General features: G+C 47.2%; 1 protein-coding gene across 5 annotated transcripts in view; it reads right to left on the bottom strand.

Moving 5' to 3' along the window:
- The window catches only part of CRPPA (CDP-L-ribitol pyrophosphorylase A), a 300,601-nt gene that overhangs the window by 145,325 nt on the left and 131,589 nt on the right, over positions 1-23,687 (bottom strand). For all 5 annotated transcript variants that reach the window (XM_083186792.1, XM_083186788.1, XM_083186789.1 and 2 more), the window contains one exon: positions 23,185-23,310. In XM_083186792.1, the coding sequence (XP_083042918.1) occupies positions 23,185-23,310 (126 nt within the window). The remainder of the gene's footprint in view (positions 1-23,184; positions 23,311-23,687) is intronic.

The raw sequence follows: 23,687 nt of genomic DNA, 5'->3' as shown, positions 1-23,687 counted from the left end.
CCCTATGCCCCAAGCATCTGACTTGCCTTCCTCATTGCTTTGTTATATTGCTTACCTGCCTTTAAGTCACCTGAAATAGTGACTCCTAAATCACTTTCCTCCGCAGCAACAGTTTCCATTACCTTACCCTTGATACAAGATATACAGTACCACGAGCTTTGCAAGTATATATTAAAAAAAAACATACAGTGCCTTGCAGCAGTTTGCCCTTGACCATTTCTCTCATTGTACGAAGTCATAAATGTGACACACAAATTTGTGTAGGGTTCCTTGGTTATTTTACAACTTTCACTGTGATCTTGGTGTATGTTACAGAGATATTGGGCCTTATTCGAGTTCACTCTTTCTGACAAAATCCTTCTTAGATGGACAAAACCATGTGCACTGCAGGGGGGCAGATGTTACATGTGCAAATAGAAATAGATTTGGTGATTTTTTTGGTGATTCTTTGCAGGGTAAATACTGGCTGCTTTATTTTTACACTGCGATATAGATCTCACTTTGAAGTAAAACCCCACCCAAATCTAATTAGATCTGCACAAGTTACATCTGCCCCACCTGCAGTGCACATGGTTTTGTCCATCAAAGAAGGATTTTGTCTGAAAGAGTGAACTCGAATAAGGCCCATTGTTCCTAGAGTTAGGGGGTTATTCTGGTTATTTCGCAGGCTGCAAATTTGCAGCCTTGCAAATCCACCCAAAAAATTGTAAATAACTGCTAAGGGAGACAGATGACAGGCTGCTGCTGCTGCTGCAGCTGTCTCTCTCTCCCCTGCTCAGCACACAGCACTGTGCACACCAGTGCTGAGCTGGGGAGAGAGGCTGTGCTGCTGCCGCCTCTCTCTCCCCTGCTCAGCACACAGCACTGTGCACACCAGTGCTGAGCTGGGGAGAGGGGCTGTGCTGCTGCAGCTGTCGCTCTCTCCCCTGCTCAGCACACAGCACTGTGCAGTGTGTGCTGAGCTGGGGAGAGAGGCTGTGCTGCTGCGGCAGCCCATCATCTCTACTCCCACTGCCTGGCTCTGCAATGGGTGGCACGGGACCCGGGATTCTCCATCAGACCCGGGTGGGGGGGGGGGGGACGTGTGTGTGTGTGGGTGAGTTGGGGATTCTGCATATAGTCCCAGGTTATGCTTCATGTCTCTGTCAATAAACACGTTGATTATTCTTCACTCTCCTGAATACTGAGGTTATACGCTTGGGATATACCAGCTAATATCTTGTTTCCAGAGAACGGATTTGGATGCTGCAAACCTCTGTTCTTTAACCCCTTGAGTGGTAGGTTTTGCTGGGGCAGGACAAACCTACCAGGGCAGGTTTGTCCTGCCCCATCAAAACCCACCACAGTTGGAAGCCTCCCCCTCCCTCACCTCTGCTCCGAGCTTCCCTGCCGCCGCTGTCCCCGCTGCCTTAGCACTGCCTCAACTAGAATACTGTGCTCAGTTCTGTATACAGATGTAGCCGGGCTCATTTTTGCAGGGGATGGCGATTCTGCCGCCATCTCCAGTCAGGGGCCGGCTACCGCCAGGGGCGCGCACGCACGAGACGCTTGCGCGCCCCGTGGCAACGGAGCTGGGCGGAGGTCCCCGCTGCTTCCCCCGCCGTCGCCACCAGTCCCCCTCGCCGCCCCGACACCCCCCCCCGAACTGGGCAGCGTCTCCCTGAAGCGGAGACGGGCAAGTCACATTTCTGCAATAGCATTGCAATGAACTTACCAAATAATATTTAATTTCCATTGGAGAAGGAATGTCACACTCCGAGGCTATATTTGCAAAAAGGAGACTACCTTGAAAGTAGATTCAACTTCTAAAAAGATTCTATGACAACTATCCTTATGAGGGAATGAGATGTACAAAGGCTGTCTATTCAACCATGCGAGGGTATGTGTTAGGACGCCCATGAAATGCTGTGTGCTCCCTTGGCCCGGTGCCGCCACCGCCCCCTCTCTCCCCACATGAGCAAACCTCCGACCATTGGGGCAGAGACCGAATTCGGTTCACTGCGTGTGAACTAGAATTGGCCCCAATATATCTATTACATTTACTGTGTATTATACCGTGTGTGGCATTTTTCCTTACAGCACTTGGTGGTTTTTGCAGGATTAAGGTTCCATGCGGGGGTAAATTCCTGCTGTATCCGTAGACTTACCGTAACGCTATAAACTGCTTTGTTTATGAAACAAAAAGTATAATGTGTTTAATCCAAACTCTTCCACTTTACAAGAATGACTCCTCCACCTCTGTAACTTCTCAGCACAGCGCATCCGGCCTGCCTTGTGCAGATACAGGAGACACACGCACACTTGTCAAAGTCCATTACTAGGACACAGAGCAGAAATTGCCAAAGTATTTATTTCTAAAGAAGCCTTTACAGGTGAGAATACCATATGTGATATAGATCAAAGTACACATTCGGGCATGATTCTGAGTCATGCGAAAGGTCGCTGCATAGCGAACCAAGCTGAATTAGGCCCTTAGGAATTTCTGTAAACTGTACGCATGCCACAGGGACCATAGGTATCTTTGTGTATCATCGAGGAACTTGGCAAAGGGATGTCAGCTGGGCAGATGTGGGAATGACACGGGCATGTAGCTGGAATTGCATCCTATTCTGAGCCATGTGAAAGCCTAAGGGACAACTATTTCAGATGGATCTCTTGTCCCCAGCATAGGGTAGGAGTAATCGCTGATAGTTCCACTTCTTCCTGTCACCCCGTCTGTCTGTCCGTCCCCTTTAGAATGTAAGCTGTCACACGTTATTTCAGTGTCATGTCCACTAATGCCGAGGCACACTGATTGCACAAGTGTGCAGTGCATTTCTGGGAGTTGACTAAGTCCCATGAGACTTTGCACAAGAGGGCAGAGGCTGAGAGGTTTGTGCTGAGCTTTGATTGGTGAAGCTCATCACATGCTTCTCAGGCCCATGGATGACAAAAGCAGCAGCGGCCTCATCATGAGAGGGTTTTTAATCAGAGGCAGCGCTAAGCCTGTGAGGTCTCCTAGAGTAAGGTACAGTCTTTCCATGTGGTATGTGTATATATATATATATATATATATATATATATATTAATTCCCCCCCCCCCCCCCCTGCAGTTACCCATTGACCAAGTTTATACTGCCTTTACTCTGTGTTTTGACAGTGTAATATTCTCCCGTGCAGTTTGCAGCCAGTAATGACAAGTCAGAGGGGGCACCCTGTCTAAAGTGAGCGGGACCCCCCTGAAGGCTTAATCCGGCCCTGCCCAAGGTGTCCTCTGTTCTGGCTAGGTCTGTCAGATTTCCCATTGGCTCCCACAGCGCATGCATGTGGTGTGGACCATAGCAGATTAGGATATTGATAGAAAATAAGTAATATAATGATTTCCTTATTCTTTACAGAGGATCTGGGATTACTTTTAGGAAGTCCGGTTCACTTACATAGTGCCTTGCCTGTACTAAAATCTCCCACTCCCTTTCTGGGTATGGGTTAAAGGGCTGAGAGTCGACAGGCCATAAGTGGACACATAATAAAGATCGACATACCTTAGATGTGGTCAAAAGGTCGACACATACAATATGGAAAAGGACAACATGAGTTCAACATGATAGGTTGCCAAGGAGACTGTATAAGTTTACCATGCTTCGGGCCTTCCCAGACCTAAGGAGCCACTAGCCAACCGCATACAAAATTGTATTAGAAGATGCATGTGTATGCATTTATAGGGTTCAATAAAGAACTGCAGTTCTTTTTCCAAATACCAGATGCGCAGCGGTAAATAAGCCCCGGCAGGCTGAAAAGACCGTAGCAGGGAGCGTTGTGTTCTTCTCACATAAAATAATGTGGTTTATACGCTGATATTTCACTTCACACCATTTAATTTATTCAACTGTCAGGAACAGAATTCCAACATGAGAGATGGAACCAGCTAAGAACGTCTGGTACAGTATATACTCAGTGCCGGGGATGTAAGAGTGACACAGAAAAGCAAACACAAAAAGTAGTCCCAGATTTTTTCCTGACATGCCGGGCAGGAAAGGCGTCTGTACGGAGACGCGCCGAAGAGCGCCATCATGTTAACTATCGTATATCTCAGGACCATGTCATACTGTATGGAATGGGACTGTGTATTTGTTCTTGTAAATGGTGGCAGATGGGATTTAGGTGGTGGAAATTCCTAGGTATAATCAGCCAGATCACCGGTAGATTTACGATGCGTTTCTACTGAAACATGGAATTATTTACTTTTCCCTCCAATGCTGGGAAGATGAAGTAAATACATCCTCGTATTTTTCAAAATACTTAAAACAAGGGTTCCGATGGCAGACTGTGCAAATCTACGGCAGACGGTGCTAATCCACCACAGAATCGTGTGCTTATTCTATCATCCTTCATATACAGTAAGCGTCTGTTGATTATTGTCAGAGATGGAGTAAAGGCCACGTGCGCCAAGGGCCTACAGTGAGAAGGGGAGGAGCTGTTACCAGGGCGGTTTAGGTGTGGCCAGGGCTATGTGGGTGTGGCCAGGGCCATGTGGGCAACATGTGTACACCGCTACGCTATTAGCCCTAATGTCTCGCTAAATAAGTAAATATAAAAGAATTGTGAGAAAAATAGCAAAACAAATGTAATACACAACAGCAGGGCCGCCGGTCATACAGACAAACTCATGGGCTTTTTATTTTATTTTTCATTGTGCCTTATTGTTGACCTGGCACTGATTCTGAGGGGTAAATTTACTACGATGGATGAACTATTGTAGATGGGATGTTGCCCATAGCAACTGATCACATTCTATCTTTTTACCCTCTATAAGGTGCTAAATAAATAAAAAGTACAATCTTATCGTTGCTATGGCCAACAACTGCAATAAAAAAAAAATTCCATCTTTTAGTCAATTTCCATCTTAATCAATTTACCCCTTATACCCCTTTACACCGCCGCAAAAACCCGGGTCAGCGACAGATCAAACTCGGGTCATCGGAGGTGTAAATGAGGTCAACCCGTGTCCATTGACACGGGACTCCTACACAGGTCCTGACCTGGGTTGAACACGGGCAGTGTTCGGTATAAATGGCTCCAGCACGGGTTGGGACATCGGAGAAGCGGAAGATCCCCAGCAGAGGGAGTCAGCGGCAGCAGAGAGCGCACACACACCACGCAGGCTCTGGGCAGCTCACTGGTGATGCACAACAGATGTGCTGCTGCTGCAGGGGGGGGAGACGTGTTGCGCCATTGCATCCATTCACCTCCTTCCTGCCTCCGCTACTGTCTGCACAGTACAGCAGACAGCAGTGAAGCTGTGTGCGCCCCCCCCCCCCCCCTACCTGCGGACGCTGCGGTCCGGAGGTTGGGCTTCCCCAATTGATATAAACGGGAGCTGGGCCGGATGACCCGGCGTACCGGTTTACACTGCCCTCTTCCCTTGTCCTGCCCATGTTCTACCCTGGTCAGGACCTGGGTAGAAGTCCTGTGCCCCTCACCCGGGTCCACATGGGAAAAACCAAGGCTTTTGTGGCGGCGTAAAAGGGGTATAAGTAACTGTTGATTTCTGCTTTATCACATCCCTGCCTTCTTTTTTATTTATTTATTACTAGTTATTTACATAGCACACACATATTCCGCAGCGCTTTACAGAGAATAATCGAATACTCACATCAGTCCCTGCCCCAGTGGAGCTTACAATCTATATTCCCTACCACATGTACACGCACACACAGACATTCTAGGGTTAATTTTGTTGGGAGCCAAATAACCTACCTGTATATTTTTGAATTGTGGGAGGAAACCCAGAGTACCCGGAGGAAACCCACCCAAGTACGGGGAGAATATACAAACTCCGCACAGTTAGAGCCATGGTGGAAATAGAACCCATGACCTCAGCGCTGTGGGGCAGTAATGCTAACCATTACACCAGGCATGTCCAACGTTGGCCCTCCAGATGTTTTGAAACTACACATCCCAGCATGCTTTGCAATAGTTTTAGCATTCTCTAATAGCAAAACTGTGGCAATGCATGCTGGGATGTGTAGTTTCATAACATCTGGAGGGCCAACGTTGGACATGCCTGCATTACACTGTCCGTGCTCGCATTACCTATCATCAACAATAAAAACATATACTCACATACCATGTGAGATTTTAACCAAACCTAAATGCTGTGGCTGCAAAAAAAGCAAAATTTCAGAATGTATTTAATGGACAAAGTGACATAACAAAGACAACGATGGGACGTAAAACTAGACCAGATGTATTACAAAGAATGATGTCATTTTAAGAACTATATATACAGTATAAAACCAAAAACACATTTGGGATGTAAGCATAAGACTGGCCCATGCTGTACTGATACGTAATAACAGATGTAACAGTACATTATTCCTGTAAAGTAGTATGATAGATGCTGGCGCTATATCATCTAACGTTAATGAATAATTATTAATCATGTTGGCGGGACTTGTAGTACATGATAAAGCAGCTAACCTTAAGTGCAGCGGAGTTGATAAGCCCAAATGTTGTCTCACATCCAGAAAACAAAAGAAAAAAATGAATAACGCTATTTATAGCACTAGTACCTTGGGGCGAAGGAAATGGGAAGAAAAAAAAAAATACTAAAAAGTTTTCTTATTCATTTGATGCTGTATACGAATTCTGCAATGTGCAAGTGGTTTTTGTGATGTCGCTCATTGCCCCGTCAGCTGACTTGCTGCAGCATTTGGGGGCGGAGCGTTCTTCAAAACGCGCTAGTGTCCCCGGTGTTCGCGATAATGTCTATGTCATACAGTTGCCTCCCGCTGCAATAGAATTTGAATGACATGGAAGTGCAGAGGCGGCTGTGCAGTTCTGTACACTCATGAAGCAGGCCCATTGTCAGCAATGTGGCCTATAGTTGTCTATTTGGAAAGAGGCTTTTGTGTCGCATTGTCGCTGGAGAAAGCCTACTGGCAGGGGGTTGGGATCATTTGGTCTACAGCATTATGGTTGACAGCATTAGGTCGACATGGGAAAAGGTCGACATGGTTCTAGGTTGAAAGGTCATTAGTTCGACAGGTCGTTAGTTCGACATTGTCTAGGTCAACAGTCAAAAGGTCGACATGGAGTTTCTCACTGTTTTTTTACCTGAATGTCAGCACAGTCAACATGGACACAGTTTAAAATGCACCGCTGCGCTCGCAATGCGTCGGGCACGGTGCCTCGCTGCACTCTGCACACTATTTTATTCACCCACCACATCCTAGTGGATGGTAGGGCATGAAATATCGCATGTCGGATCAAAAAACAGTGAAAAACCCCATGTCGACCTTTTAACTGACGACCTAGACAATGTCGAACTAATGACCTGTCGAACTAACGACCTGTCGAATTAATGACCTTTCTACCTAGAACCAGGTCGACCTTTTCCCATGTCGACATAATGGTGTCGACCTAATGACTGTCGACCATAATGCTGTAGACCAAATGACTGCATCCCCTGGCAGCATTCACCAAAGAGAGAAATGCGGAGAAATAACAGATTTTTTTTTTTCCTTTTCTTATGGCAGATTCCCGCAGCCTCCATAAGTGGCAATAGGGGATGTTATATGCAGGAGCGATATTTCTGTAAATGAGAGAAGTGGACAATTTATGCAAAATGTAATGCCAATCTCTGGACAATGTTGTCTACACTTCCTGGAGATGAGCATGGCAGAGACAGGTCCTGCCCTCTCGCAGAGAGCACCACTTTCGCCGGTCCCTAGGACATGTTCTGCGCGTGTCCGAGTTCAGCCGGTGCAGTGGATGATTAACGCCGTCTTTCATGTTTGCAAAGGGAGCGCTCTCTCCTCGCCTATTTAGGTCGACCATTAAAGATGGACACATGAAATAGGTCAACACAAGCATCAGGTCGACAATGGCAAGGTCAACAGTCAAAATATCGACATGGGTTTTTCACGTATTTATCAATGTCCCCATTACACAGCTATAAGTACTGCATTCTATTGGTATCGCCACACAGGCTGCTCTTATGTGTGTAATCAGACGTGCCTAGTGACACTGACTACCGCTTGGTACGTGTAGGTGCGGAACGCTGCAGTAACCATTTGCCCCGTGTACGAAGCCTCCTGTTATCTTGTTCCAGCTAATCCTGACTAGTGCAGGCAACTTAGCAGCCGGGCAAACAAAGGATATATGGAATTTCCGTCCGCCTCCCCGGTGTTTGTACAAGACGTTGTCAGATATGATTGCGTTCCCTGCAATGTGACCCAAGGAGCGCGCCGTGCTCTTATGTTCTCCATAAGCCTTAGTTACACACCAGCCAACAGCTGGAAGACCGTATTGACTCTTCCCAGGCACCCACATAATATTCACATCAATGTGCTCGCGGGATTCGCGGGAGGCAGGATAACACATATGCTGTGACAGAGGGAACTCATGGCTACTATATAATAAAGCTGCTTTATAAATAGAGATATGGACATTACAGACTTTGTTCCGGTTCTGTAAAAACATGTTACATGTTTACACAAATGAAATCACTTGACCTTGTGCGCACATTAAACAAAAGCCACAATTGGCACACGCATTAAAAGGAAGTATCCCTCCAAAGTCAGTGCACAGCGGGAGTTGCGGAAGGGATTGCGCCGCAGGTAAGGGTTTTCATTTCCGTACACCGGTGCTATTTATTCTCCGAACACCTCCGAGGCACATCCAGTGGAACCCTTAGAACAAGTCCTCGAGATCTACTACCGTTACACATTTCCCAGACCACCTAGCTGGTGCACAAGTGTACTCATTACTAACTGTCACATGTCCCAGGTCACCTAGCTGGTGCACAGCTGTAGTCATTATTAACCGTCACATTCCCCAGATCACCTAGCTGGTGCACAGCTGTAGTCATTACTAACTGACACATCTCCCAGGTCACCTAGCTGGTGCCCAGCTGTAGTCATTACTAACTGTTACATTCCCCAGGTCACCTAGCTGGTGCACAGCTGTAGTCATTACTAACGGTCACATTCCCCAGGTCACCTAGCTGGTGCCCAGCTATAATCATTACTAACTGTCACATTCTCAAACATGCTGCACTGCAGGTGGGGCAGATGTAACATGTGCAGAGAGAATTAGATTTGGGTGGGATTTGAACTTGAAACTGATATCTATATTGCAGTGTTAAAATAAATCAGCCAGTATTTACTCTGCACAGAAATAAAATAACTCACCCAAATCGAACTCTCTGCACATGTTACATCTGCCCCACCTGTAGTGCAGCATGGTTTTGTCCATTAAAGAATGAGTTTGCTTCTGCGAGTGAACCGGAATCAGGCCCTTAAACCCTAAGAGTTTATATTAGGCAATTACTGTAACTAGCGCTTAAACTGTATCTTTATCTGTTGTTTTCCTTTAGCCAGGGTGGGTTCTAGAGAGGAAGCGGCAGATGTGGAGATTCCATCTGGGCCCCCTCCTCTCTAGCCAGCAATGCTGTAGACCAGGCATGTCCAAACTGTGGCCCTCCAGCTGTTGTGAAACTACACATCCCAGCATGCCTTGCCCTAGTTTTAGCATTCCCTAATAGCAAAACTGTGGCAAGGCATGATGGGACCTGTAGTTTCACAACAGCTGGAGGGCCATAGGTTGGACATGCCTGATGTAGACTCTGGGTATTAGGGTACTGAAGGGGGCTATGTACATGCGCGCATACTTGCCGACTTTGGCATACTCCTTTCCGGGAGAAGCCCGGAGAGGAGTGAAAGGGGGCGGGTAGAGGCTTCGTTTTGGGGGCAGGGCACGGGTGATGTCATCAAGCCCCGCCCCCATGACGGGCTAAAGCCTCAATTTGCGGGTCCGTGGGTGGGGGGACGCGAATTGCGTCATTTAGCCCCGCCCCCTCCCCGCGGACCCGCGAAAGTCATAGTTTTTAGACCGCAGGGAGAGGGGGAGCCGGGGTTGTAGGGAAATGCGGGAGACTTGCCCCTCTTCCCGGGGGACCGGGAGGGGGACCCGATTTGCGGGACCCTCCCGGCCATTCCGGGAGGGTAGGCAAGTATGCATGCGCGTAATGCCGGGAACATAGGCGCCTTGCCAGTTACCCAGTGATTTCTGCAGCGCTGCTGCTGTCAATGCAGGACTCTGGACGGTATGTATTAACAAAAGTAATGATTTGGGATTTGCCTCCAAAAAGCTTTGGAATGTCCATATATAAGTGAAATGGACACCTAGGGGGAAATTTTATAGGATGAGAGATTCAGAAAGTGAGAGATTTGTTAAGAAAGCTCCAGTTGTTTTAAAGCGGCAATCATTTACACTGCAAAACCAGTTTGATTTAGCACTGATTGCCGCTTTAAAACAACTGGAGATTTCTTACCAAATCTCTCACTTTCTGAATCTCTCATCCTATTAAATGTCACTCCCACAGTCAGCCATTTCAGGGCTGAAGTTATTTCTACCCAATCAACTGACAAGGGACTAGTGACATCACCCAGGGCGAGGGTACAAAATGGCTGCTTTCTCTGGCTGCAGGTTTTGATTTCAAATATGTCACCTAATGTTGTTTAAGAAGCAAATGTGAGCTGTAAGGAAACTACTTGTGAAAGCTCAAAGTTGAAGTTCTGCCAATAACCACAACAAAAAAAGCCCTAAAACTCCCTCCTGTCAGCGCCACACACGACGCAGCCGACGCATTGCATAAACTACCTTCTATCTAATGGATATTACACTTTGTTGCAACATCCACATTTGAGCTATGAATCTCATAATTACTCAATTCATCCCATCTCGCTGTTATACTCATCTCAACTTAATGAACAACCGGGAGTTTAAAAGAGCAGAAATGTAGGAAAAGAAAAAAAATTCTAGCAAACACTAATTACAGAATATCACCCTGATTAAAATAAATATTAGAAATGACAAATGCTTGCCAAGAAGCCAAACATTGGAAGCTCTGTGAGGTCTAGAATAGAATGTAACAATACAGACAGCGATGCGGGTGCCAAATAATTACAGTATATGACTGAGCAGCGGATACGCTACAATACGCCGTGGCACGATTCTCGGGGATTGGATTAATGCCTCATGGTTAAACCAGGAGATGGGGATATAGGCAAATGGTCATGTCGGCATGCTCATAATGGGGTTTAATCTAGTTCATTCTTTCTGACAAAATCCTTCTTAGATGGACAAAACCATGTGCACTACAGGGGGGGCAGATGTAACATGTGCAGAGAGAATTAGATTTGTGTGAGTTATTTTGTTTCTGTGCAGGGAAAATACTGACTGCTTTATTTTTACACTTCAATATAGATCTCACTTTGAAGAAAAACCCCACCCAAATCTAATTCTCTCTGCACAAGTTACATCTGCCCCACCTGCAGTGCACATGGTTTTGTCCATCTAAGAAGGATTTTGTCAGAAAGAATGGACTAGAATAACCCCCCAGTTAGGATATGGGGGGAGGTTATGGTTAGGATATGGGGGAGGTTATGTTTAGTATATGGGGGAGGTTATGGTTAGGATATGGGGAAGGTTATGGTTAGGATATGGGGAGGTTATGGTTAGGATATGGGGAGGTTATGGTTAGGATATGGGGAGGTTACGGTTAGGATATGGGGGAGGTTATGGTTAGGATATGGGGGAGGTTATGGTTAGGATATGGGGAGGTTATGGTTAGTATATAGGGGAGGTTATGGTTAGGATATGGGGAGGTTATGGTTAGGATATGGGGAGGTTATGGATAGTATATGGGGGAGGTTATGGTTAGGATATGGGGAGGTTATGGTTAGGATATGGGGAGGTTACGGTTAGGATATGGGGGAGGTTATGGTTAGGATATGGGGAGGTTATGGTTAGGATATGGGGAGGTTATGGTTAGGATATGGGGGAGGTTATGGTTAGGATATGGGGAGGTTATGGTTAGGATATGGGGAGGTTATGGTTAGGATATGGGGAGGTTATGGTCAGGATATGGGGAGGTTATGGTTAGGATATGGGGAGGTTATGGTTAGGATATGGGGAGGTTATGGTTAGGATATGGGGAGGTTATGGTTAGGATATGGGGAGGTTATGGTTAGGATATGGGGAGGTTATGGTTAGGATATAGGGAGGTTATGGTTAGGATATAGGGGAGGTTAGGGTTAGGATATGGGGAGGTTATGGTTAGGATATGGGGAGGTTATGGTTAGGATATGGGGAGGTTATGGTTAGGATATGGGGAGGTTATGGTTAGGATATAGGGGAGGTTAGGGTTAGGATATGGGGGAGGTTAGGGTTAGGCACTAGAGGGAGGATTACGGTTAGGATATGGGGAGGTTATGGTTAGGATATGGGGAGGTTATGGTTAGGATATGGGGAGGTTATGGTTAGGATATGGGGGAGGTTAGGGTTAGGATATGGGGGAGGTTAGGGTTAGGCACTAGAGGGAGGATTACGGTTAGGATATGGGGAGGTTAGGGTTTGGCATTAGGGGGAGGGTTATGAGGAGGCACTGGGGGTGGTGGTATGGAATGAATTCTTTCTGAAAAGTCGCTCCACATGGAAGACGACCCTGGAGATGCCTCCACTGCTGACAGTAGATGAGACACCACTAGTCCACCACAGGCAATTTGTTGACATTCTTTCATGTCAAAAGACGCAAAGACAAAGTGAAAGTCTGAATACACCAATCCGTCATATTCCCATTTAAAAGAAATGGAAACCAGCTAATTTCTGCAACCGACTACAAACATCACAAGATTGCAGCAGCCGCATTACTGCGGTTCATCTGGGAGATTCAGTAACATGCAGTCAATCAATACAGCCCATACACCGTCATCAACAGCGCACATTGCGCATCTGAAGCTGGCTGGCTACAAACAGGTGCATCTTTACAGTAAGAAATGAACATGTGAATAGGGCTAGGCCCTTAGAGTACCAAGCGGCCATAAGCACAAAATGATGTCTCGGTGGGCTGTGCTAAGTATGCATGGGAATTTCTGTTGTGCAGAGGATTTGCTAGGAAAAGGTGCAAATTGTGATTCCCCAATGCAGGTTTAGGATATGAATATGTGCATGTAAGGGCAGAGCTGCTTCCTACCATACAACAGCCTGATGACTCGCAGGGCAGAAGAGAAGACGGCCACCCAGGAGTCAGGATACAGCAATGTGACAGTGGGAGCATTAATATATTCTATATTCAGATTGCACTGTATTATCTAATGGGCATGGTCACATATACAGGGACAAGCACAACCCTGGGGCCCATCCTTTGTTCTATTACTTTACTCTTAAAAGGTGCTTGTATCATCTCGTTTGGATTACTGCAATGCCCTCTACCTTGGTCTCCCAGCAAAAGAACTGCACCGATTACAGCTGGTACAAAATGCAACCGCTAGGCTGTTAACTAACCAGCCCCGTTCTAGCCACATTACTCCCATTCTCTACTCCCTTCACTGGCTGCCAATAAAATGGCGAATCATTTACAAGATCAACTTACTGAGTTTCAAAGCCTGACATGACCAAGGCCCAAGGTACCTGAAGCAGCTTCTGATTCCATTATGTCCCACCCGATTACTGCGGGCTGTAGATGAAGGACTTTTAGCAGTACCTAGGATCTCCTGTAATTCATCTGGGGGTCGAGCTTTCAGCCATTCAGCTCTGACTTTATGGAACCCACTTCAAGAGACCCCCACTCTAGAATGCTTCAAAAACAGACTCAAGACTTTCCTATTTACTCAAGCATTTCCTTCAGTCCCTTAAGTATTGTTTATGAAAAGCTTTTCTGTACTTCATTGTTCCTGTACTGTATTATATTCATTCTATCTGTTAAGCGCCTTCAGTCTTCGAGCCAGTCCTGGTTCCGAAAATATGGGGAAAAATTCATGTAGGGGTTCCCTGTATTTAAAGAAGCAGCACCAGGCTCCACCAGTCAGTAAGGCACTGCGACAGCCGGGGGACATTACCCCCCAACTCAGCCTTGACCAGGGTCCCTGGGGGTATGTGGACCCCCCAGTTAAGTAGATCCACCCAACCCCCCGCAACACCGGGTGGTGGGTGCCGGGTTGATAGTCCATTGAGTGTAAAATTAAACTATATATTGGGTTTGGCTCTGGAAATAAAAGTCTAAAGCCTCCCCTGCATGCAGGTACTTGGATAATCACAAGTACAACCATGCGTGGCATTAAAGGGCCCATTGGAACTGGTAGTTCCACAGCCAAACCAATACTAAAATAAAAACACATACAAGTACATTGTGATAGAAAATTTAAATAAACATACATGCACAAATACAGGCATACATACTACATGAACATACCCATGTCCATGTAGAAATCCTTTTGGTGTACCTATATATATTTTTTTTAATACTCGTCTTAATCTAGTGTAGACAAGTCCTCTTCTGTCCCTGTAGACATCCCTTCCCCTGGATGCCAGGTCCCTAAGTGACTCTTGTCACGCGTAGGACTCAGCAGCCAATCAAGAAGCACCACTGACCTGTTAGTCAAAGCGGACCTCAGTGCACTTTACTATAGGGAAATAAGCCAGGAAGAAGATTTTCTATCCCTGCAATAGGAATACTTCATTATAGAGGAGGGGTCCTGATAAACTTACCCTCTAATCCTTCTAAAATGGGAGATCGTCGTTTCACTTGCTTCAAAGCTGTTTAAACCTAAATTCTAAAAATAAATTAATATGGCGCCAATTAAGGCTGAAGACCGTATCATTACTGTAACAAATGACTAACTTTATCACACCACAGATCTGTTCACTTCATCAAGTTACTGCCGTGATATATCAGAATACACCGTCTATAGAGATCTTCCTACAATGTGAGTCTACAGATCAGCCTACTACCACGGTAATCAGCATGGGGGGGCGCGGCCTGTCAATGGCTGGAGACGAAGGCACCAGTTACAGCGCAGCGCGTGTATAATGTACGTGGTGTACCAGGTGGAATGCCTGAGAAAGACATTATGGAACCAGGGGCAGCCCAGCAGCTTATCTGATCCCCAGTTAGAATTCCCTTTCTGTCCTCTCCAAAGAAGAGGAAATGGTTTAGATGAAAACATCAGGGATGGGGATTAAAGGCCCTCATACATCAGACCGACAGCTCTTTAGCAGAAAGTGACAGATCTCTGGGACACGTTTCAAATACCTCATGTAATATCCATAACAGCAACACACAGCCAGAGACAGGAATCTTCCTGCTGATGGACCACGGATAAGCAGAATCTCTTATGTCTAATGCTGTGTGAAGGCGCCGTTCTAGTAATAGGTGTACGACATAGAATAGGTAGCGCTCCCACCAGCCCGATGGCCCTGGGTGTCACCATGTACAAGTACAATTCCTAATAACCTGAAACATTTATTCTCTGGGATTTCTAAATAAAAAAATGTACCATTATTATAATTCTTTATATATGGCGCCACAAGGGGTCTGCAGCGCCGTACAGAAACATAATGAACAGTAACTTACAGCACAGAACATTGCAAGACACGATCAAGGGTTACAACCATTGCTGCATCAGCGGTCATAGGACCGGATTCTGGTTGTGTCGAAACGGGGCGAATTCAGCCCCGTACAGATAGGGGGGTACTTGCGCATTTGCCGACCTCTGGAGCAATTGGAGTTTCACACTCGCGAGCCGTTCGCTTCAGAGGGAGTGGACGGAGTCGGACAACGGACCAGAGCAGGGGAACGCTGAGCGTTTTATTGGTGTCCCCATGAAAACGCTGGGAACGCAGGCGAGCTGGTGCCTGCTCCTTGTGGGAGGTTGATGTCACATGACTTGAGCGCCCGCCCCCTGTTTGGCCATCTCCAGCCCAGATAAAAGTCAGATGAGACTGATGCTTCTCTGAGAGCAGGAGAAAAATCATTCGATGGTCGGAGACCATAAACGTCCAGCCAATCAGCTCCTAACTGCCATGTTACAGCCTGCATTTGAAAAAAGTCAGTAAGGAGCTGATTGGCTGGACGTTTATCTCTCTTTATCACCCTTGCATTTATCTCTTGTTAAGGCTTAATACTGTACATCTGCCCAGTCTGGAAAATAGCAGCAAAGAGCTGATTGGCTGGTACTATATCTCTCTCCTTGCTATGATAAATCTGCCCCTCACAGATCGTTAATATTAAGTAAATACAAGTTTACTCTGTGAATAGTTACCTTATTAAAATGTTGTCTTTAAATAATCGAGAAGAAAAATGTGTTATTAGACAATACACCAAACTATTTAATTACATTCCCCAAGCCGAAGTGTCAGTGCAGAACGGTTTCCAATAGCCAGTAAATATCCCAGAGACAGGTTTATATTTCCGGATGGGACTGTTTTGAGTTGTGGAAGATGAATCTCAGATAAATAACAGATTATAGAGACAAAACAAAGGCACCGTCATAGATCAGCAAGATCTCCTATTCTAGGATTTATGGTTCATTACAAAATACTTAGCTCTTCCCTTATAGCATCTGTTTTTCTGTGTTATGTTTCTTGCAGGTGATGTGTTTAAAAACAATGTGTTTTATATAGCGCTGGAAGTACAGTATGCAATTGCCATAATACACCTCATGTATATAAATCTCACAGGAACCTACTGTATAAGTGTAATGGGGCAGACTAGATGGGCCAGGTGGTTCTTATCTGCCGTCACATTCTAAATTTCTATCCACGCTGGCATCTCCTGTATAAATCCACCCCAGGGACCTCCAGTATAAATCCACCCCAGGGACCGCCTGTATAAATCCACCCCAGGGACCTCCTGTATAAATCCACCCCAGGGACCTCCTGTATAAATCCACCCCAGGGACCTCCAGTATAAATCCACCCCAGGGACCGCCTGTATAAATCCACCCCAGGGACCGCCTGTATAAATCCACCCCAGGGACCGCCTGTATAAATCCACCCCAGGGACCGCCTGTATAAATCCTCCCCAGGGACCTCCTGTATAAATCCACCCCAGGGACCTCCTGTAATAAATCCACCCCAGGGACCTCCTGTATAAATCCACCCCAGGGACCTCCTGTATAAATCCACCCCAGGGACCTCCTGTATAAATCCACCCCAGGGACCTCCTGTATAAATCCACCCCAGGGACCTCCTGTATAAATCAACACCAGGGACCTCCTGTAAAACCTACCTCAGGGATCTCTTTATAAATCCACCCCAGGGACCTCCTGTATAAATCCACCCCAGGGACCTTCTGTATAAATCCACCCCAGGGACCTCCTGTATAAATCCACCCCAGGGACCTCCTGTATAAATCCACCCCAGGGACCTCCTGTATAAATCCACCCCAGGGACCTCCTGTATAAATCCACCCCAGGGACCTCCTGTATAAATCCACCCCAGGGACCTCCTTTATAAATCCACCCCAGGGACCTCCTGTATAAATCCACCCCAGGGACCTCCTTTATAAATCCACCCCAGAGACCTCCTGTATAAATCCACCCCAGGGACCTCCTTTATAAATCCACCCCAGGGACCTCCTTTATAAATCCACCCCAGGGACCTCCTGTATAAATCCACCCCAGGGACCTCCTTTATAAATCCACCCCAGGAACCTCCTGTATAAATCCACCCCAGGGACCTCCTGTATAAATCCACCCCAGGGACCTTCTTCATAAATCCACCCCAGGGACCGCCTTTATAAATCCACCCCAGGGACCTCCTGTATAAATCCACCCCAGGGACCTTCTGTATAAATCCACCCCAGGGACCTTCTTTATGAATCCACCCCAGGGACCTTCTGTATAAATCCACCCCAGGGACCTTCTTTATGAATCCACCCCAGGGACCTCCTGTATAAATCCACCCCAGGGACCTTCTGTATAAATCCACCCCAGGGACCTTCTTTATGAATCCACCCCAGGGACCTTCTGTATAAATCCACCCCAGGGACCTTCTTTATGAATCCACCCCAGGGACCTTCTTTATGAATCCACCCCAGGGACCTCCTGTATAAATCCACCCCAGGGACCTCCTGTATAAATCCACCCCAGGGACCTCCTGTATAAATCCACCCCAGGGACCTCCTTTATAAATCCACCCCAGGGACCTCCTGTATAAATCCACCCCAGGGACCTCCTGTATAAATCCACCCCAGAGACCTCCTGTATAAATCCACCCCAGGGACCTCCTTTATAAATCCACCCCAGGGACCTCCTTTATAAATCCACCCCAGGGACCTCCTTTATAAATCCACCCCAGGGACCTCCTTTATAAATCCACCCCAGGGACCTCCTGTATAAATCCACCCCAGGGACCTCCTTTATAAATCCACCCCAGGGACCTCCTTTATAAATCCACCCCAGGGACCTCCTGTATAAATCCACCCCAGGGACCTCCTTTATAAATCCACCCCAGGGACCTCCTGTATAAATCCACCCCAGGGACCTCCTGTATAAATCCACCCCAGGGACCTCCTGTATAAATCCACCCCAGGGACCGCCTGTATAAATCCACCCCAGGGACCTCCTGTATAAATCCACCCCAGGAACCTCCTGTATAAATCCACCCCAGGAACCTCCTGTATAAATCCACCCCAGGGACCTCCTGTATAAATCCACCCCAGGGACCTCCTGTATAAATCCACCCCAGGGACCTCCTGTATAAATCCGCCCCAGGGACCGCCTGTATAAATCCACCCCAGGGACCTCCTGTATAAATCCGCCCCAGGGACCGCCTGTATAAATCCGCCCCAGGGACCTCCTGTATAAATCCGCCCCAGGGACCTTCTGTATAAATCCACCCCAGGGACCTTCTGTATAAATCCACCCCAGGGACCTCCTGTATAAATCCACCCCAGGGACCTCCTGTATAAATCCACCCCAGGGACCTCCTGTATAAATCCACCCCAGGGACCTCCTGTATAAATCCACCCCAGGGACCGCCTGTATAAATCCACCCCAGGGACCTCCTGTATAAATCCACCCCAGGAACCTCCTGTATAAATCCACCCCAGGAACCTCCTGTATAAATCCACCCCAGGGACCTCCTGTATAAATCCACCCCAGGGACCTCCTGTATAAATCCACCCCAGGGACCTCCTGTATAAATCCACCCCAGGGACCTTCTTCATAAATCCACCCCAGGGACCGCCTTTATAAATCCACCCCAGGGACCTCCTGTATAAATCCACCCCAGGGACCTTCTGTATAAATCCACCCCAGGGACCTTCTTTATGAATCCACCCCAGGGACCTTCTGTATAAATCCACCCCAGGGACCTTCTTTATGAATCCACCCCAGGGACCTCCTGTATAAATCCACCCCAGGGACCTTCTGTATAAATCCACCCCAGGGACCTTCTTTATGAATCCACCCCAGGGACCTCCTGTATAAATCCGCCCCAGGGACCGCCTGTATAAATCCGCCCCAGGGACCTTCTGTATAAATCCACCCCAGGGACCTTCTGTATAAATCCACCCCAGGGACCTCCTGTATAAATCCACCCCAGGGACCTCCTGTATAAATCCACCCCAGGGACCTCCTGTATAAATCCACCCCAGGGACCTCCTGTATAAATCCACCCCAGGGACCGCCTGTATAAATCCACCCCAGGGACCTCCTGTATAAATCCACCCCAGGGACCTCCTGTATAAATCCACCCCAGGGACCTCCTTTATAAATCCACCCCAGGGACCTCCTGTATAAATCCACCCCAGGGACCTCCTTTATAAAACCACCCCAGAGACCTCCTGTATAAATCCACCCCAGGGACCTCCTGTATAAATCCACCCCAGGGACCTTCTTTATGAATCCACCCCAGGGACCTCCTGTATAAATCCACCCCAGGGACCTCCTGTATAAATCCACCCCAGGGACCTCCTGTATAAATCCACCCCAGGGACCTCCTGTATAAATCCACCCCAGGGACCTCCTGTATAAATCCACCCCAGGGACCTCCTGTATAAATCCACCCCAGGGACCTCCTGTATAAATCCACCCCAGGGACCTCCTTTATAAATCCACCCCAGGGACCTCCTGTATAAATCCACCCCAGGGACCTCCTGTATAAATCCACCCCAGAGACCTCCTGTATAAATCCACCCCAGGGACCTCCTTTATAAATCCACCCCAGGGACCTCCTTTATAAATCCACCCCAGGGACCTCCTTTATAAATCCACCCCAGGGACCTCCTGTATAAATCCACCCCAGGGACCTCCTGTATAAATCCACCCCAGGGACCTCCTTTATAAATCCACCCCAGGGACCTCCTTTATAAATCCACCCCAGGGACCTCCTGTATAAATCCACCCCAGGGACCTCCTTTATAAATCCACCCAAGAGACCGCCTGTATAAATCCACCCCAGGGACCTCCTGTATAAATCCACCCCAGGGACCTCCTGTATAAATCCGCCCCAGGGACCGCCTGTATAAATCCACCCCAGGGACCTCCTGTATAAATCCGCCCCAGGGACCGCCTGTATAAATCCGCCCCAGGGACCTCCTGTATAAATCCACCCCAGGGACCTTCTGTATAAATCCACCCCAGGGACCTTCTGTATAAATCCACCCCAGGGACCTCCTGTATAAATCCACCCCAGGGACCTCCTGTATAAATCCACCCCAGGGACCTCCTGTATAAATCCACCCCAGGGACCGCCTGTATAAATCCACCCCAGGGACCTCCTGAATAAATCCGCCCCAGGGACCTCCTGTATAAATCCGCCCCAGGGACCGCCTGTATAAATCCTCCCCAGGGACCTCCTGTATAAATCCGCCCCAGGGACCGCCTGTATAAATCCACCCCAGGGACCTCCTGTATAAATCCACCCCAGGGACCGCCTGTATAAATCCACCCCAGGGACCTCCTGTATAAATCCACCCCAGGGACCTCCTGTATAAATCCACCCCAGGGACCTCCTGTATAAATCCACCCCGGGGACCGCCTTTATAAATCCACCCCAGGGACCTCCTGTATAAATCCACCCCAGGGACCTCCTGTATAAATCCACCCCAGGGATCTCCTTTATAAATCCACCCAAGGGACCTCCTGTATAAATCCACCCCAGGGACCTCCTGTATAAATCCACCCCAGGGACCTCCTTTATAAATCCACCCCAGGGACCTCCTGTATAAATCCACCCCAGGGACCTCCTGTATAAATCCACCCCAGGGACCTCCTGTATAAATCCACCCCGGGGACCGCCTTTATAAATCCACCCCAGGGACCTCCTGTATAAATCCACCCCAGGGACCTCCTGTATAAATCCACCCCAGGGATCTCCTTTATAAATCCACCCAAGGGACCTCCTGTATAAATCCACCCCAGGGACCTCCTGTATAAATCCACCCCAGGGACCTCCTTTATAAATCCACCCCAGGGACCTCCTTTATAAATCCACCCCAGGGACCTCCTGTATAAATCCACCCCAGGGACCTCCTTTATAAATCCACCCCAGGGACCTCCTTTATAAATCCACCCCAGGGACCTCCTTTATAAATCCACCCCAGGGACCTCCTGAATAAATCCACTCCAGGCGACACCCAAACATTTATTCTATAAATCTGCCCTGGGCGTCTACTCTATAAATCCACCCCGGACGCACTCTCCATAAATCCGCCCTAACACAGCCTATAGCATCGCAGCTAGGAGCTCATTTATTATTTAACATTTATTTATTTATATAGCGCACACATATTCCGCAGCGATGTACAGAGAATATTTGAGCACTCACATCAGTCCCTGCCCCGGTGGAGCTTACAATCTATATTCCCTACCACATGTACACACACACACACACATTTTGTTGGGAACCAATTCACCTACCAGTATATTTTTGGGCTGTGGGAGGAAACCGGAGTACCCGGAGGAAACCCACGCAAGCACGGGGAGAATATACAAACTCTGCACTGTTAGGGACATGGTGGGATGGAACCCATGACCTCAGTGCTGTGATGCTGTAATGCTAACCATTACACCATCATTGGCTGCTACTTTATCTCCGTCCACTTTATAATTTTTTGAAGCTTAGTACATATGTAGCTGCTCTCATCTAAGCGTCTCTCAGTGAATGAGGCGCACGTGAATGCGAGGTGCTTACGCCCCCGTCTCAGCAAGCGGCGCACCAAGATGGATCATTTCGGCACGTGGCCACTACAGATGAGTGTGGCTCCACCTGTACATCTGGCCCCAAGACTTGTTCAATGCTAGTTATGCCGACTGAGAACTTACAGATGTGTCCACATAATCTATCCTCCATGCAATGCAAGTCGCATTACAAGCAGTTCAAAAGGTTCAACCTTAATTACTATGTATGTTACATAACGCATTAGCATTGTGTGACTCGGTAGCACCAGGAGTCTTCCTGTGCAACTTTTTCCAACACATGTTTTTTTTTAGCAAAATGGTACAAATAGGACGCACCAGCAGCTTCTGCTGATTACAATATTATGCTGCATGCCTATAGTCTGTGTGTACCAGTGGCTTTATCTGCATATGAAACGCTACCTTACAGTGTTTTCCAGTAAAAAAAAAATTGTACGGTAGCATTTCATATGCAGATACAGCCTTGGTCGCACACAGAATAGAACATAGCATAACATTTTAATCAACAGAAGCTGCTGGTGCGTCCTATTTGCCGCCCTATTGAACGACAACATTTTGTAAATTTCAACATTCAGGGGCAGATGTACTAAGCTTCAAAAGTGATAAAATGGAGAGTGATAAACCGCCAGCCAATCAGCTCCTGCCTGACATTTTTCAAACACAGTCTGTGGCATGGCAGGTAGGAGCTGATTGGCTGGCTGTTTATCACTCTCCATTTTATCACTTTTGAAGCTTAGTACATCTGGCCCTTAGACCGCTTCAACGTTTTAAATATTGACATTGTGAACTAGACCGGCTACAAAGTTGAGAATTTGAGTCCACTGTGAATCCAAAGTAAGAGCGCCAACTTCTGTCGGCACTTGCTAAAGTGAGATATAGTTATATAATACAGTTATAGCTATATTTGACTTTTGTGAGTGAATTTGAGAAAATAAGAAAGTCACAGTAGTCACATTACGGACTGGTACAGAACACTGGTAGTTTCTCATATTAAAAATATGAGCACACAATATATATTTTAGCTGTATGTAATCTGACCCACAGGGTTATCTTACTATTGGTTCCTGTAATTGAGCCATGCCTTTATGCATTGTTAGAATGACCCCACATCCTGTGCAGTATGTCTGGATGAATGGAATACTAGATGCTATTCAGTGTACAGGAAGCAGATACACAGTGAGAGCGTTTGCCTGTGTGTTACTCAGACAGGTACATACCTTACAGGTGTATATCAATAGACCATACACCAAAATATTGTGTTTTCCGGCTGCCTTTGCTAGTTCACGGATTTCGGTTACCCTCGGCGTTCCGCTGCTGTGTTGCTCGGCAACAGCTAGATGAACCTTAAAATCAAGAGAGAGACAACATATTACTGGGCTAATACACAGCTGGCACAAAGAAGGGTATCCGGATGGCCGACAGATGACGGGTCAACATGATAATTGTTGAAATACATATGGTCGACATAGTCAATTAGTCAACACAACACATTGATAGGTCGGCACTAGTTTTTCACTCTTTTTATTTATTTATTTACAGTTTCTTATATAGCGCAGCAGATTCCGTTGCGCTTTACAATTGTAGACAGGGTGAGCGTGGCAGCGGGAGACGGCGAGAACCGGAGAGGGAGCCTGGATGGAGCCGGATGAGCTGCTCTCACCCGGCTCGGTGGCGGGTATGTATGGAAGGGTGCTGGAGGATGCGGGCGGTGGCGTGAGGG

Source organism: Crinia signifera, chromosome 5 (genome assembly GCF_055691185.1).
Source record: "Crinia signifera chromosome 5, ASM5569118v1, whole genome shotgun sequence".
In the NCBI taxonomy this organism is placed as follows: domain Eukaryota; kingdom Metazoa; phylum Chordata; class Amphibia; order Anura; family Myobatrachidae; genus Crinia; species Crinia signifera.
The sequence above is the reverse complement of the archived record's forward strand: the minus strand, read 5'-3'. Positions and strand labels throughout refer to the sequence as shown.